The sequence below is a fragment of the Manis pentadactyla genome, chromosome 15, assembly GCF_030020395.1.
Source record: "Manis pentadactyla isolate mManPen7 chromosome 15, mManPen7.hap1, whole genome shotgun sequence".
NCBI classification, from domain to species: domain Eukaryota; kingdom Metazoa; phylum Chordata; class Mammalia; order Pholidota; family Manidae; genus Manis; species Manis pentadactyla.
Window position 1 is genome coordinate 47,215,952 of NC_080033.1, and position 17,110 is coordinate 47,233,061.

Below are 17,110 nucleotides of genomic sequence, written 5' to 3' on the forward strand. Positions count from 1 at the left end.
CCTCTGGCTCATGGTTAATGAGTGGGGAGCATTGTGGGGTAGGGGGCACAGTTCTCCCCTGCTAAGAGAGGAAGCTTCCATGGCCTCACACTTGTCTGCACCCGACCCCACCTGCTGGCTCTTTTTACTTGCTCCCAGTCATGGTCACGATGGGACTGGAGAGGGATGGTGACTCAGCCCAATTCATCACCACAATGGAAAAACCCAGTCACCTGTCCTCCTGGCAACGGGACTGGAGCTGCCTTTGCATCTGGAAGGGCAGCAAGGCTTACTGTTTTCAAGGTCCTTTTGTCTTTTGCCTGCTGAAAAATCAAAGACTGAAAGATTAGGAGCACCACAGGTTGACACTGTAGATTCGGATTCGCAGTGTGGGATCAATCTCAGTGACCAGAGATCACATGTTCCCTCCATGCCAGGCTCCACGTTAAGTGCCCACGTGTGTCATCTCATAGGGTTTCACAGCAAGTCCACCGGTAGCAGTAGGCCCTGGTCATTCTCTTGGCCACCAGCATCTGACACGCACTCCTCTGAGGCACTGCCCACCTTCCCCTGGAGCATCTGAGAACACCTTTTCCCAGCCTCCCTTGCAGCTTTGACAGAGTACCTGACCTGGGCACTTCCAATCAGACAGCCCACTCTTGACTGTGAATTAGAAACCCGTGATATGAGGAAGCCAAGACCATGAGACTCCATCCTGGCAAGGACGCAGCAGCTTCACCTCGGGCTTCAGAGGCGGCCAGTCCTGATGGCTGTGACCCACGTCCTTGCCCAGTGGCGGCACTGCTGCAGCGTCTGTGCCCGAGGATGACAGTGGTGGTTCTGACACCAGACCAGCGCTCCAGGGTTGGGCCGACTCCTGAGATCCCAAGAGCTGCCCATCCTCCTTTTAAAAATGTCCTCTTCTGCTTAAACTAGCCAGAGTAGGTCTCTATTTACTGCAACTACCTGCACTGATAGATTAGCTTGAATTTCCAGATGGAAAATGAAGGCTCAAAGAGATCGTCAGAAAGGCTGTGTCTTGTCTCCAGCCAAAGTGCAGGCCAGGTCTTGCCCATCTGACAAATGCAAAGGGAAAGTTCAGAGAAGGCAGTGGCTTGGGCGGCACCTTTTAGATAATTAGGAGCAAGGCTGTGGAACACGTCTTAGGGGACCCCAGTTCCAGCCAACAGCATGGCCCATCCATACCAGGAGGTGTTCTCACAATTACGTTTCTTCATACTAAGTCTCCACTTTTATAGAGTTTCAAACCTGAAACCTAACCCACCTGAACACTCACTGGGGCTTGTGTATTATCTGAGCCAAGTGGATTATTGACATTAAAAGTCATTACAGACACCGTTCTGTGCACATATAGAGGCGGCACGGTGTCAACGCTTTCATGAGGCAGCCTTACATCTCCAGGGCCTGTATTCCTCCAAGGAATTCAGAACAGGCCGAGCCTTGTGAATTATGTTACTAAAACCTCAACATTAGTTTTGCTCAATAACTAGGTCTGAAATTACTGAAAAGGGTAGAACTCAGGGAAACCCAAACCTCTAATGTAATAACAATTTCATCATCAAAATCAACTATTTATTGAACATATAAGCCATGTGTCTGGCACTATATTGAGCATTTTCTTTATGTTTCATGATTTAGTTCTTACAATAGCTCTCTGAGATCACGATCATACCAGTTTCACAGAGTATAACAGACACTCAGAGTGGGTAAGTAACTTGCTGGACATCACACAGCCAGGGAATTGTAAAACCCACCTGTGCTCTGAGGGACTGGCTCCAGACTTGTATATAGTCTCCTGGATGTTTTGGACATAGAGGTTCAGAGCTCTGTCACTACTGACCGCCCCCATCCCTTTTACAAAGGAGGAAACTGAGGGGCATTGAGTTCCCCACAGTGAGCCTGGGAACTATAAGGAGAACCCAAGATTGCTGCCTCCTATTCGGTTTAAATACTGCACCCCAGCCAGGAATGTGTACCCCTTCAGGGGCCACCAAATCTTACCAGCTTCCCCAGTGAGTCAGTTCAGTGCCACAGCGGCTTCTACCCATCCTGGAGTTGAGGGAAAGCAGAAACCTTACCGCAGATAAGCTCAGATGAAGGACTGATGAAGGGGGAGGAGGCGCTGTACGATTTTCTTGACCTCCCATCCCATCCCGCTGCCATCCCGGATCTCTCAGATGACCTGGTCCAACACATTCACTCTGCACGGAAAAGGCTGGAATCAGGGAGGGGCAGAGCCTCGCCCAAGGTCACAGCAGAGCCTCAATAGTAAGGTCTCCAGGTCCCCATTCTGAGCCGTCTTGCCAAAGTAAATTTTTTGAATCAGATTTCCATTCTCCTTACAGTAAGACTTTATCTAGTCTAGGGGCTTTGGCACTCCTTCTTTTGGGGTGACAGGTGAGAGCGACGTCACTGGGCCAGACCAGAGTGAGGCTGAGGAAGACGGGGTGTCCCAGCTCCCTTTCCGGCTCAAACAATGGAGGGTGAATTGAGGGGAGCAGGACCTTGCTACTTGCCATTCTGGGCGGGACCCTGAGGGCCCAGAACACCTTTGCCGGAGACGGTCACTCCCAAGCAAATCCTCTGGCTCTGAAAACGGGGGACGACGCCCCAACGACCCCTGAGCACCTGGTTTTTCCCGACCCCTAGAGCTTTTCCCCAGCGGTTCCCGGGCGGCGGCGGGTGGGGCCCAGCGGCAGGGGCGGGGAAGGGCTGGGGTTCCCCTCGGGAATCTAAACAAAGACTGAGGCTCGCCGCCCCCTCCCCCGGGAACCGGACGTCGCGCGGCTGCAAGGAGACGAGTGGCGGGTGGGGCCTGCCACCGCAGCCGGCGGAGTCCGAGCGGAGGGGACCGTTCCTCCCGGCGCCTGCGGGAGGTGAGAAACGTGCGGATCGACCCGGGTCTCCGCTGGGCTCGGGCGCTGCGGCGTCCTGCTCGCTCCGCCTACCTGTCCACCCACCCACTCGGCCGCGGCAGGAGGCGGAAGCCGAGCGCCCTGGGCGGCCACCGCGGTCGGGCCACCGGGCCTGCCCACCCGCCACGTGGGCACGCCCCCGCGGCGCGCCGCCTCCAGCCCGGCCTCCGCCCCCCGCAGCGCGGCGCGCTCGAGGGGCTCCCGGCCGCCCGCACCTGCACCCGCGCGTGGCGGCGGCGGCGCCGAGGCCCGGCTCCCCGTCTGCGCGTCTGTGTCGCTCCCATCACCCCCGGTGAGTCGGTGGCGCCCTCGGTCCTTCGCCGCCTGTGCCCTATCCTCGCGGCTGCCCCCCCAGCGCAGCCTCCGCGCACGACCCCATACTTGCACGCCGGGCGCCTTCTCGCCGGGGCCACACTGAGCCGGCGAGGGTGGCACCCCTCTTCCCCCAGCGCACCCCCTCCCAACCCCGGCTCTCGCTCCTCACCTTCCCGGCCAGACGCGTGAACCCCCAAGACCAGGTCCCGCCGCCTCCGGCTCCTCCCGCACCGCGACACCCCGGGGGTGGCAGGGCCTTTGTTCAGGCGCCGGCGCCTGGGCCCCCTGCCGGCGCCTCCCGGGGTGTCACCGGCCCCCACCCGGCGCGCTCCCTCCGCCTCCCGGAGTTCACCCCAACCAGGTGGCGGCGGGCGCCTTTTAGGGGTGCGCGGTCGTGCAATTGGTGGATTTTTTTAAACCGTTTTGGAGGGGGGAGCGCGGCGTTGGGGGCGGCGAGAGCGCTCCGGGCTCCCGGCTGCTCCTGCTTCGCTCCTCGCTCTCCTGCCGCCTGTCCTCGCCCGCCGCGCTCCTCTCCCGGGCTCGGCCGAGCGCTCCCCCGACGCCGCGATGAAGGTGCTGGGACACAGGATCGAACTGCTGACAGGTACCGCCGGCCCTGCCCCGCGGCCGCCGCCCGGCGCGCTCGCATCGCTCGCCACTTTCCGAATTGGAGCGGCAGCCTGGCGCGGTGGCCGGGGCTCGGGGAGGCTCGGGTTCGAGCAGGAGAGCGTGCGGGTGCCACCTCCATTCGAGTTTGTGCGCTGCGGGTTCCTGTGCGAAGCCCGGCCCCGGGAGAGGACATGGGGCCGTGCCCTGCCCGGCTCTACTGTCCGAGACCCGGGTGAGACCCGGGTGCCGGCGTCCAGGCACTGCAGCGCCAGAGGCGGGAGCGCAGGTCAGGGGGCTCCCTGGAATCTCCTGCTACCAGAGCTCGAGTTGGGTCTTGAAAAGTGAAAGGAAGCTCAGAGTCCTATCCTCCAATCAGGGTTGCTCGTCCCCCAAGAAACGAGCTCCCTGGGCTCCCGACGGGACCTCTGCCATGAGCCTCTGTTTCCTGCTCTGTGACAGTCTGAGCGCCTCTCCCCTAGGAGAAGTTTCTTGCTGGGAGTAGGGGCCGAGTGGCCTGGGGAATGAGAAGCCAGGTTGGACCCAGCTGACTGGGGCCCCTCTGAAGAAGTGGCAGATACCCTGCTGGAAAGCACATCCAGCGTCCTGTGGCTGGAGCTCACCAGAGGCCGCCGGGTGATGCCCAGGAGGGGAAGCAGGAAAGTGCAAGGCTAGGAGGCCCGGAGCTCTGAAGGGCAGGGGAGCTCTCCCAGGTGTGAAGGGCAAATTGCACAGGTGGCCACTGTGGTCACCCAGAGTTGAAGTTGTGGAAAGACCCAGTCAGGAGGAAGCCTGGGCCATAGGGGCACTCAGTCAGTGTATACTGGATGGACACATGGGCTCCAGTAAGTGTCTGCTGGCAACTGGGGTGGTTCGGTCCCTGACCTCAGGGATCTTGTGGTCCAGGCCAAGAGAGCAGAGCACAGGAGCCCTGGTACAAGACAGGGAGAGGGGCAGCACTGTGGGAGCACCCTCAGGAAACAGGCTGGAGCTGTCCAGAGGTGAGAGGAAACCAGAGCGGTTTGCACACAGGGCAGCATTTGAGCTGGACCCTAAAACTGTGTGTCTACTAATGGAGAGAGAGGGGGCATTACAGGCTGAAGGATGGAAGGACCAGCATTTGCATAGGCCCTGGGGTGTGAGAGAGGCTTGAAGTGGGAGTGAAGTGGGGGCTTGGGGTGGGGGAACGAGGTCTGGTAAGGTTTCAGGCTGTGAGTGTGAGTTAAATCAGCAGTGGCTGCCATTTATTCCTCAGCTGTGGCAGGCTCACGGCGAAGGGAAGATGGGCTCTGTTTCTGGAGCACTGGAAGCTCCTGCCAGGTGCTCAGAAGTATCAGATTTGAGCCCAGTTAGCCACAGGTCTGGGTCCGTCCAGTCCCTTGCCAGCTTCTCTTTGTAGAGTTCACTTAAAGCAGGCTGCCCTACCTGACCTCAAAGGGAGCTGCCTAGGCCACTTACTTGTTACTCCCGGGAGGAAAAGTCTGTAGAGCCCGCATGGGTGTTTAGATCCCCACGCGAAGGATGGAACTCCTAGGTCCTTCCCCTTCTCCCCCTGCTGCCCCAGAGGCAGGCCTGGTGTGTGGAGGGATGCTCCAGGGAGGCATGCCCAGGGCGCTCCAGGGGGCAGCCAGGCTCTCCTGGGGACAGGGGTCAGGGCCCATCCTCTTTCATCAGGCGTCCCTGCCTGGTTCTGGCAGACTCTCTAAGCCCCTGGCCGGGCTGGAACAGGACTGGCAGGGCCACTGTCATGGGTCACAGGCTCCTGTTGCACCTTCCACCAGGCTCCAGGAGATAGTGCATCCCTTCAGTCTCCATCCTGGGGTCTTTGTGGCCTTCCTGCTCCAGCTCTCTCCCTCCTCTTACTTGTCCCAGAGATCCGGGTTCAAATCCCAGCCCCACTGCTGGCCAGCTGTGTGATTGCAGCTTAACCTCTCTGGCTTCGGTTTTCTCATCTTAGAGATGAAGTCGGTTGTCTCCTCCCTCTAAGGGCTGGCATGAGGCTTGATGAGATAGTGCTGGTCACACACCTGGTTAGGGCCTGGCACCTCGAGGGCTTCAACTGCCCTCTGGTTCCTTGACCTTGGCTGCCCCTGTGCTGGAGAATTCTACCTGCCCTGCCTGATTAACCACTGGGAAGTTTGGGCCTGTCCCCACTCCACACTGCTCACATGCGCCGTTTTGTCCCACCTGCCCTGTTGGACAGTGAGCACAGGGTTGTGCCCAGTTTATTTTGGCAGCACACAGCAAATACACAGTAAATGTTGACTGGGTCCAAGCTCACACAGCCCACCGTCAGCTGTGTTTTCAGGATAATTTCTTAGAGGCCTCTATCTCCCTGCCCTCAGCATTAGGAAATCATTTCACTGAACTGTTTTGTTAAAGTCATAATGATTTAGCTGTTTATAGTCTCCACATTGTCCCATGTTATTATCATGCCCATTGTACCAAAGAGGTCAGTCCCTTCCTCGCATCACACAGCTGAGAAGAGGTGGGCCTGGGTTTCAGACCCGAGTCCCGAGCCCTGAGCCATCCATGCGCTCCAGCTGCCTGGCTTCCGGCCAGTCTCTTCTCTGCTCCACACTTCACTTCTCTCATCTGTAAAATGGGATCCTCATGGTACATACCTGGTTGTGTTCTTGCACAATTAGATGTGAGCACGTGTGTGAGTGTTGAATGCAGCGTCTGTTGAGCAGTGAGCAAATGGCAGTTGTAGGGCTGGTGTCACCGCTGAGCTGCCTCCTCAGTGTCCTGGGGTCTCCCCTCCCTCTTTGCTCCAGTCATCCGATTCTCTTCATCTGGATGTTCCAGTTCCTTTTCTGGGTTTTTCTCATAAACCAAGCTGCCTGAGAGGTGCCTCTGGAGGACCCTGCTTAGGCCTCAGGTTCCGACACATGGGACAGGGTGGGACATGACATCCGGGGTCGGGCTGTGCTGGCCATCCATGCAGAGCTCTGGCGCCAGGTGGAGAAGGCCAGAGACCCCCTCACTCATGGGGCTGGGAAGAATCCTGCAAATCGACATGCCCAACCCAAGCATGTCTTTTTATGTGAAGAGAAGAAGGTAGAGAAGAAGGTGACGAATGCTAATGGCAGCTGGCGTTTTCTAGATTCCCTTCCAGTGTCGTGCACACACAGGGAGGACAGGGATTCGCGAATTAGAGAATGTGAATTTCAGGTATCCTTTCTTCTTCCCAGCTGCTGAGAAAATTCTTAATTTTTCCGAGCCTCAGTCTCCTCATCAGTAAAATGGGAATGAGGGCCCTACCTCACCAGCATTGTGGGAGGAGCACAGTGTGTCGTCACGCCCATTCAGGCTCCTGGGGCCTTTTGTGGCTGGGTGCTTTTTTATTTGTTCGTGTGGTGTGGGAAAGTGAGACAGTAGTCTATCTGCAAGTAGGTTTTTGTGCACTTGTACTCGGTGCGCCTCCGAGATGGTTTGGAGTCAGAGCACCAAAATGGCAGACTGGGGACTCTGAAACGGTCCCTTGGGAGTCTAGATTTTGGTTGTTGGAAATTTTTAGTAATAGATTTGACGTGTGATTAAAAAGCCTAACTCCTTCCAGTCCTGTCTGGAATGAACCCGCGGACTGTGTGGTCCTCCACAATTTAATAGACTGCATTTAAGCAGTGTTTGGTTGTTGCTGGTATGTGTTGACCCACATTTTAAAGGTAGAGGAAATGAAGCATGGATTTACCCCCAGAGGCTGAAAATACTACTGGAATCTTCATTTCCAGTTCATCCATTTCAATAAACATCACTGCTTCCTTCCCTGGGCTGCTACACGGTAGGCGTGGGGCCCTGGAGAGGCATGGTTGGCTGGAGGAGGGCAGTGCGGTGCCTGGGGCTGCTGGCAGGGCACAGGGAGATGAGCGCAGAGGATGCTGTTGCCCTGGGCAGGGGAGGGCAAACTGGTGCAACTTTTATGAAAGACAAGTTGGCAATGAGGTATCAAAAGCTTAAAAAGATGTACGATCTGTGACTCAGCAGTCGAATTTTTTAGGAACACATAAACGTGTGCAGAGGTGTTCAAGAATGTTTATCCCATAGTTGTTCTATAGAGAAGAAAAAAACTGGAAGCAACTGAAGTGCCTAACAGTAAAGGAGGTGAAATAAATGGGAGTGCATTTAGACCAGGGAATCCCCCGCAGCTGTGAATTAAGCTGCGCAAGGGTATTTATCCTCTGATGTGCCCTTATATATGTAATAATAATAATGGCAGTGAGAGCTCACACTGTGCTGGACACAGTCCTAAGTACTTTCTATACATTGACTTAACCCCCTAACAACCCTGTGAGGTATGTGTTATTTCCTCCTCTTAAGAGAGAAGGAAACTGAAGCACAGAGAGGTTAAGCAATTTGCCAAAAGTCACACAGATGTTAAATGGCTGGCTGGAATTTGAACTAAAATATCTGGCTCCAGAGTCCAAAGGATGGTTCAAAATAGTGCTTTTTGTATTTAAAATAATTATTTTTCAATGTGTAGATTAGCCCTGAAAAAAGAATGAAAGTATATAAGCAAAAATGCTAACAGTAGCTTCCTCTGGTTTACTTCTTTTTGCTCTTTTGTGTTTCCAACTTCTCTCAGTGAAAGTGTATTAAATGATATTCAAGCTCTATTTTTAAAAACCAAAAATTAGCATGTCCATAGGGGAAAGTGCTATGGTTCTGCTGAAACCAATCCCATGGGAATTCTGAACCAGCGCCCAGCTGTTGTTACAGAGAGGTTGTGTTCTTGGAAAATTCAAGAGAGGAGGACTCATTAAAGGTGGACATTGAAGTCAGTTTTCCATAAATACAGGGAGGAGGAAGCTGCAATGGGCAAATGAACAATTCTGGCAAAGGCCACAAGAACATGAGCACGTGTGCGCGCGCACTAGGCTGACTTTGCAGATGTGTTAAGGATATTGAGATGGGGACATTATCCTAGATTAGCCAGGTAGGCCCTAGATGCAAGCACATGTATCCTTATAAGAGGGAGGCAAGGGGAAATTTGTCTACAGGAGGTGGGTGGTGCGGCCAGCAAGATGCTCCGCTTGCTTCCCATTGCTGGTTGTGAAGCTGGAGGAAGGGACCATGAGACAAGGAATGCAAGGAACGTGGCTCTAGAAGCTGGAAAAGGCGGGAGAATAGATTGTTCTCTTGAACTTCCAGAGGGAGAGTGGTCCTGCCAACACCTTGATTTCCATCCAAGGCAATTGATTTTGGACTTGTGATCCCCAGATGTAAGACAATAAATGTGTGTTATAGAAAGCCACCAAGGTTGTGGTCCTTTGTTCCAGAAGCCCCAGGAAACCAACATGGGGGTGTGTGTAGACCAGGTGCAGGGCCTCATCCTTTCCAAGGTTGGCACCACGGGCTGGTGGGTAGTCCACAGGGTTGGGGTCTGCAAACCTGGTTCTGATGGGCCCTGCATCCCGAGGATCAGCAGGGAGAGCTCTGTGACACTGGTATGCAGAGACACATCACACAAGCACTGACAGGATGTGCGCTTCCACCAGCCCAGTGCAAACCTAGTCTCCACGTTCGGGACAGCAAGGTTCTTGTTGCACGCCCCTCCCCTTTGCTACCCTCAGGTGCTTTAAACTCCAAACCAGAGATGAAATGTGTACTCCAGCCAGAATGACCGTGCATCTTAAGCTCCATGACAAAGATCTTTGAGGACCTAGCTGGTTTTTCAGCTTACCTGTTGGGAGGCGGTGGCAGTGCTCGGGCTGTGTGCCTGGTCATGCACCAAACCATCCTATGCAGGTGAAATGGGGAAGGGACCCCAACCTCCTTGGAGGGGACAGAGAAAATATTTCTGGGATATCTTCTTCTCAAACTGGGGGGTTCCATAGCCTAATCCAAGGTTTGCAGCCCGCAGGATCATTTTTTGTGTGCCTGAAACTGTTTACAGATAGGCGGCCCCAGCACCCAGGTTTGTGTGTGCCAGAAATGGTTTTAACAATACAGTGCACCACTGAACAGTGCAGGGGTTAGAGCACTGACCCCCTGTGCAGTCAAAAATCTGTGTATAACTTTTGACTCCCCCCAAATTAACTACTAACAGCCTGCTGTTGACCAGAAGCCTTATTGATAACATAAACAGTCAATTAACACATATTTTATATGTGTTATGTAATATATTCTTATGATAAAGAAAACTAGAGAAAAGAAAATGTTATTAAGAAAAAATAAGAGAAAGTACACTCATGGTATTGTATAGTATTTATTAAAAAATTCTGTGTAAAAGTGGACCATTGCAGTTCAAACCTGTGTTGTTCAAGGGTCAACTGCATTTCCCACGTTGGTGTTCAAGAGTAGAGATGTTCTGTTGGGGTCAGGGGCCTGGGAATGGGGAGGGAAGCTGGTTGACTCTCTTGCAGGTTGTCTGCAGAATCCTGTCTGTTCCCACCACCAGCCCTTGCATGTGCTCTTTGCTCACCCATAAAGTGAGAGCCCTGAGCCCACGACCCACAAGCCCTTGCCAGTTCCAGAGTATTCCCTGTGAATGCAGCATATGCAACAGGGCAGAGGGGCTGGGGTCAAGGGTGCCTACAGGTCCCTTGCCTTCTGAGGTGGTCACCCAGGAGGACTACAGGCCCCAAGATGTAACAGGGGTGCTTCTTACCGTCGCGGCTATGGATTCATCTGGTGGAAATGCCTGCGCTGGGCAAGGCCTGAGCCTCTGGAGTGGACTGTGGTGATGCCTCCAAGCCTGTGAGCCCTCTGACCCCTCACCCAGGCCTGGCTGCACAGTGAGGTTGCCAGACAGGTTGGCGGGGTCCTGGCCTTCACTTGGCCTCTCTGGGCGGTGTAGGAGAAAAGAACTGAGGTGCTGTGTTAGGTCTCATGGTTGCAAGAGACAGAAACTGACCTTACACTGATGCAAGGAGGGGAATAGGGATATCTGTCCAGCACGGTGGGCCTAGCACGGGTTATTAGGCCCTGCCTCTCTCCCCAGCAATATGGGGTCAATTCTTTGGGTTGGTTTGATTCTAATTCTGGACTATCCTGATAACCCCAGCAAAGAGCTTCTCCTCCCCAGGGATTCCAGCAGAGCTGGGTCCTGACTGGAGCCCATGCCCCTCCTTGAACCATCCCTGAGGCTGAGCCCTGTCCACGTGGTTCCCACACCCCGCTCCTGCCTCACTGGCTGCTGCTTCTCCCTCTGCTCTGCTGCATTCCCCCCATCTCCTTCCTGTGGGGCTCAGCCCTGGGACGTCTCTGTACTCACTCCTTAGCTGGCCTCACCTAGCGTCCTTAGCTCAAGCACCGTGTCTGTGGGTGACGTTGGCAGCCCCAGCCTCTCCCCGGGAGGGTAGACTTGGGTCCATCTGGCGTGGGTTGAAGCCCACCCCCTGAGTGTTCCCCAGCCTCCTGCCCCCAAGGCCTTCCCACCTGGGAAATGGCAACTCTCTCCCTCCATTGGCTGCCTTTTCTATTTACTATGACACAAGCACTTTCCCTGTTATTAAATAATCTTTTACAAGTTACTGACCCATAGTTTGTCTAGTGCTCTATTCATGGACATTTAGTTTTATTTAAGTTTTTTCTCCCCCTACTGTAAATGGCACTGTAGCGAGCATTCTTACAGGTACGTCGTTAGGTGCCCTCTCTGGTTTCCTTCGGCAATTTCTTCCAGGCAGGTGGCTGAGTCCCAAGAGTATGAACCTTTTAAATTATTTTAATTCATTCTGCAAAACTGCCCTCCAAAAGGTGTATCAATTTATATGACCACAAGCAGTATAAGAAAAGCACCAGTTTCAGTGTGTTTTTGACAGTACTGCAAACTTTGCCGGTTGCATTCGCACACAAACAAAAGGTGTATTGTTTTAATTAGAATTTCTTTGACTTCTAGTGAGTTTTAGTATTTTCCCATGTATGTATTGACCAATTTTAATTCTTTTATGAATTTCTAATTCATGTCCTTTTCCAGTTTTTTTCGTGGTGCATTCTGATCTAGGCCATCCTGAAATCCATGTGAGGGGTGACGGTTCCAGGCTACGCAGACTGTGGGAGCCTGGGACCCTCTCTGTCTACAGCTGGCTTCTCCAATCACACACACAGACATGCATGTATGCACACATGTGCACATGTGACCCTTTCCTCTCCTGAGGTCCAGAGATCCAGGGTCTCCCGGGCCTGGAACCCACCCTCAGTGGCTACGGGGTGAGCGGTCACCGTGGGCCATCCCTGCCTGCTGGTGGCACATCACGACTGGCATGCCATCTATCATTAGTCTGCCTGCCTCCCCTCCCTCGGGGCCATCCTCACCTAGGCGTGTTCTTCCAGGCCCTGAAGACAGCCCTCAGCTCTGTTCCTCTCTGTGTCCTCCAGGACCCCACTGTCCACTTCTGACCACAGCAGGGCTTCTGTCTGCCTCTGACCCTGTGTATAGCCTCCCCACACTGGCCCCTCTACTTCTCAACAAATTCAGACTTTCACTTGACATTGTTCTAGGGATCATCCTGAGTTGCTTTTGTTTCCTTTCTCTCTTTTTGGAAACATGTTTTAAGAGCAAATGATATGTTGACCTTCCGTGCGCCCTGCAGGCCAGTGTCATAGAGGGAGCCTCGCTGCGCAGGCGAGCGCCGCGATGGTCCCGTGCTGGCGATGCGGTCCCCGGGCCTGCGCGGCCCTCCGCCGGCCCGGAGAGTCACAGCAGGATCGGGGCGGCCCCGCCGCAGCAGGCCCCAACCTCGTCCCCGCCCTCCCTCCACAGGGCTCCTGCTCCACGACGTGACCATGGCCGGGCTGCAGGAGCTGCGGTTCCCCGAGGAGAAGCCCCTGCTCCGGGGCCAGGACGCCGCGGAGCTGGTGAGTCGCCCCTTCGGGGTCCTGGGGCGGAGGGCGCCACCTCGTGGCCAAGAAGGAAACCGCGCGCCTTGCCTCCCGACTTGGTGGTAGCCTCCGCAGAGCTGCATCGGCAAACCGCCCCGAAAAGCTTAGTCAGCTTCAGCGGCGTTCCAGCCGGGGCGCCCACGCCACGAAGACCCAGCCATCCTCCTGTGGCCTTGGCCGTCGGGAGGCTGGGAACCTCTTTCGGAGAATTACACCCAGTTCAGTATGAGAAAACGGAGGCACAGAAAGGTTGACTCCCTCGGCCAGGGTCACACAGCTATCAGGGAATGAGGCAGTACTCAGCCCCTGGTTCTGCAAGGCCCTTGAGCCCCAAAAGGGCAACCTGTTGGGCAGTGTTGCCTCCAGCAGGGACACAGTGCTGCCCCTTTCCTCCTCTGCAGCCTTCCCTGCCTGTTCCCCACAGGCCTCTGAGGTGCGAGGTCAAGTATTACCAAGAGGAGCAGTGGGACTGAGGCAGTCGGGGTTATTTTGTCCCAAAGAGCCCTCATTGGGGCACCAGGCATTAGATTCCAGAGTTATTCAACTCCAGGCTCCGTTATTGTGGTGACACTGGGCACAGCTCCCTTTCACCTCCTTGCAAGGAAAAGTGGTGGGTCCAGTGCTTGTACGACCGTGGCGTGTCAGGGCCTGGGGTCTCCGCTGGCTGTGCTGCCCCTGCCCCACTTTACAGATGGGGGAGCCAGGAGCTCAGCCCGAGTTTTAGCACACTGGTCTCTGCCCTGGCCCGGCCTCCTGCCAGAAGATGAACTTACGAGCCACTGAGGGCCACATGTTGGGACAGAGTAGCTGTCTGGGTCTCCAGGGGCCGAACCACCTGAGGCCAGCAATCCTGCCCCCCAAAAGGCTACAGTTTTTTTGTTTTGTTTTTTTTTTGTAGATAATTATTTTTTATTGAAGGGTAGTTGACGCACAGTATTACATTACATTAGTTTCAGGTGTACAACACAGTGATAAAACATTTATATACATAATTCTAGGTTCCAGCTATCACCCTACCAAGCTGTTACAATATCTTGACTATATTCCTTATGCTATACATTACATCCCGGTTACTTATTTATTTTACCATTGGAAGTCTGTCCTTTTTTTTTTTTTTTTTTTTGTGAGGGCATCTCTCATATTTATTGATCAACTGGTTGTTAACAACAATAAAATTCTGTATAGGGGAGTCAATGCTCAATGCACAATCATTAATCCACCCCAAGCCTAATTTTCGTCAGTCTCCAATCTTCTGAGGCATAACAAACAAGTTCTTACATGGAGAACAAATTCTTACATAATGAATAAGTTACATAGTGAACAGTACAAGGGCAGTCATCACAGAAACTTCCGGTTTTGCTCATGCATTATGAACTATAAACAGTCAGTTCAAATATGAATACTCATTTGGTTTTTATACTTGATTTATATGTGGATACCACATTTCTCTCTTTATTATTATTATTTTTAATAAAGTGCTGAAGTGGTAGGTAGATACGAGATAAAGGTAGAAAACATAGTTTAGTGTTGTAAGAGAGCACATGTAGATGATCAGGTGTGTGCCTGTAGACTATGTGTTAATCCAAGCTAGACGAGGGCAATAAACATCCACGTATGCAGAAGATTTCTCTCAGAACAGGGGGGTGAGGTTCTAAGCCTCACCTCTGTTGATCCCCAATTTCTCACCTGATGACCCCCCTGCGACTGTGCCTGTCTTAGGTTGTTCCTCCCTTGAGGAACAAAAGGCTACAGTTTTATCTTTAAGGCCAAACCTTGAGTGACTTATAAGACCTGATAGCCTGAGGGCAGCCCCCAGGAATGGCCAGCTGGTGGCTGGTGAACTGCAGGCCCTTCGTTCTGATTCTTCTCCCTGCCTGTTCCCAGCCCTGTCAGCTCTGGTCCAGGTGCTTACAGGAGCCTCCCGGCAGCACTCTGTCCTCGGTAAAACGTTTTAAAATACATCTTGTCACTTTTCTGCTTACAGCTGACCCTTGGCTGCCATCTCACTTAGAGTTACAGCCACAGCCCTTCCCAGGGCCCAGGACGAGATCTGCTCCCGGCACCCTGCCCACTCCTCTCCTGCCCCCCAGACTCCCTGCTGTTCTTTGAACAAGCAGATCGAATTCCCAGCTGTCTGTCCCCTCTGCCTGGGAGATGTTAGCTCCAGAACTTTTCCTCCTTTTATTCAGGCCCTGCTCGAGTGCCCCCTCCTTGGGGAGGCCTTTCCTGACCCCTGTGTCTAACACTGACACCCTAGCAGAGATCCCATCCATTGTATTTCCCCTGGTCTCCCCAGTGCCTAGTGCAGAGCCTTGCACATAGTAGGCTCTCAGTAGCCCCTCATAGTAGGCTGACTGGAAGCCCCAGATTGTGATGTAACTCAGAAAAAGGAAGTTTCTCAGAAATTTCTGGAGAAGGCCGTCCTCCCTACAACCAGCCTATCTTTCAAGGCATGAAAGCAGAGACCAGCCTTCTTGTGAAGGCTTGATGGGACAGATGGTGCCCTCGGGGATCCCTGTAACCCATCATAGGAGCTGTAGGGCGGCCCAGGGGCAGCCTGCACAGAGGTGCTGCCTGCCCGTCTGGGGTGCGTGTCCGTGAGCTGTGCAGACAGCTGAGGGACTCTGGCATCCCAGGTCCTGGGCCTGCCTCTTCCATCCCTCACCCCAGGAGGGTACCCAAAAGATGCCCCTGCACGCCTCCCTTGCTAGCCTGGCACAGCTCTTCCTCTCTGACTGGCTGAGCACTGCCTCTTTGACCAGCAGCCTGGCCCGGCCCTCTTTCTGCCTCATTAGATGTCTCTCAGCTCATCCCACATGTCTTTGGACTGGAGTTTCCATCCATGATGTCCCCACCCTGCGTGAGGGAGGGTCTGCATTTCAGTCCTGTACAGGCCTCTCCTCTCTCGCTCAGTCTCTGTCATCTCTGGAGTGAGCACAAGCCCTATGCTGTGGACCTGGTCACATCTGCTTTTCCAAAGACACGTTAGCAGCCCCATCCTGAACCCCCAGAACCTCCTGGGTGCTCCAGGTGTGGCCTTTCCGGATTTCATGACAACTGGTGCAACCCCGCCTGGCTCTTGGCCTTTGGCAGCGACTCTGGCTCTCTCTTTCCCAGGCGGTTACCCTCAGATTCTCCTTTTCCAGCCGCAGTGTGGCAGTGCCTGTCCCTTTTACTATTTAAGTCTTCTGCAACCTGCTAGGTCCAGATTCTTAGGGTCCAGTGAGGAGGGAATGCTTGCACGTGCTGGCCTGCCATCACTCCTGCCATTTCAGACTCTGCCTGGTGTGCCCCGGCTCCCTGGGAGGATTGCTGCTCCTTCCCACCTTTGCCTGCATCCCCAGCCTCTGTCTCTCCACAGGCCTCTCTGCCTCCTCTCAGCGGGGCCTTCTCCCACCATGCAGTTCCTCCAGGACCTCCAGGGTCCTGCACTAGCTTGCGTTATTCCTGCTGTTTCTTGGTTTGGGGTCCTGCCCCTCCCACCAGCATTCCCATCTCCTGGGACCCCCCAGCACCCTGAGAGTACACAGTGCGCCCTGCCATTATCTGCCTCGTCCTTTCTGTTGAGCTTTTTTTTTTTTTAACAAAACTGCCTCCTCTCTCCTTCTCTGGATCACTATGCACTTAGGGTCTCAAGTATAAAAATCTCCCATGTGTCTTTCCTTGGCCCTTGCTTGTACATGAGAAGATTCATTAATAGATGGCCTTGACCCCTTCCCTGAGAACCCCCTTCTCTTCCCTCAGCCCCCTACCCTTCCTCAGAGGTTCCAGAGTGGCCTAGTCACCTCCATGCTACACACACACACACACACACACACACACACACACACACACACACACACACACGAAATCCTCTGATGCTGTCTGATTCTCCCCACGATCCTCCACCATCCCAACTGCCAGAATGCAGGTGGTTGAACTTGTCCTTATTTTGAGAGTAAAATAGAATTGCTGGCTTTCGTTCTCTTCCTTTCTAGTCATTTGGGGTTGTTTCTTGCTGTACCTTAGCAGCCCACCCCTTCTGCTATCCTCAGGTAACATCCTTGTTCTGATCAGATGGTCTCATTTACCCACACATTTATTCAGTAGAGGCTTGTGGGGCATCTGTAGCATACAAAGTCCAGTGCAGGAGTAGAAAGGATAGAACAACAAGTCTCTCTTAATCCTCACAGACTTTGAGGCGCGGAGGTTAAGTGGCCTGCCCAGGTTGTCACAGCTGAGCAGAGAAGGGCAGTTTGTAGACAGACACAGTAGAAGGCAAAGCAGAGGGCCAGGATCTCTGCTTTCCTGGACGTGTACTGGTCCCCCTGTGAGGTTTCCTTCCCCAGACAGGACCCAGCAGGGCATAGAGTGTCTGAGAGCTGCCGGGGTGGCATCAGGGAGAGCCTGGCAACTCAGCATGGGCAGTTTAAGCTCCCACTCCTCCGCTGTCCATCCCTGCTGCCTGGGAA

At 53.9% G+C, this 17,110-nt stretch overlaps 1 protein-coding gene and 1 long non-coding RNA gene across 6 annotated transcripts in view; one reads left to right on the plus strand and one right to left on the minus strand.

Annotated features, from left to right (window-relative positions):
• Positions 1–925: 925 nt before the first annotated feature.
• Positions 926–3,003, minus strand: LOC130681167 (uncharacterized). The gene is made up of 3 exons (XR_008994217.1): positions 2,949–3,003; positions 1,992–2,201; positions 926–1,046 (listed from the first exon to the last, which is right to left on the minus strand). It is a non-coding gene; the product is annotated as an uncharacterized LOC130681167 (long non-coding RNA).
• NDRG4 (NDRG family member 4) overlaps positions 3,004–17,110 on the plus strand; it is a 31,417-nt gene continuing 17,310 nt past the window's right edge. Inside the window, exons 1-2 of one of the 5 annotated variants that reach the window (XM_036897950.2) lie at positions 3,004–3,207; positions 12,541–12,635. In XM_036897950.2, the coding sequence (XP_036753845.2) occupies positions 12,564–12,635 (72 nt within the window). In that variant the 5' untranslated portion in view covers positions 3,004–3,207; positions 12,541–12,563. Of the gene's footprint in view, positions 3,208–3,397; positions 3,835–12,540; positions 12,636–17,110 lie in introns of those variants that run through there. The other 4 variants (XR_005027250.2, XM_036897948.2, XM_036897945.2 and 1 more) reach the window with 4 other exon arrangements.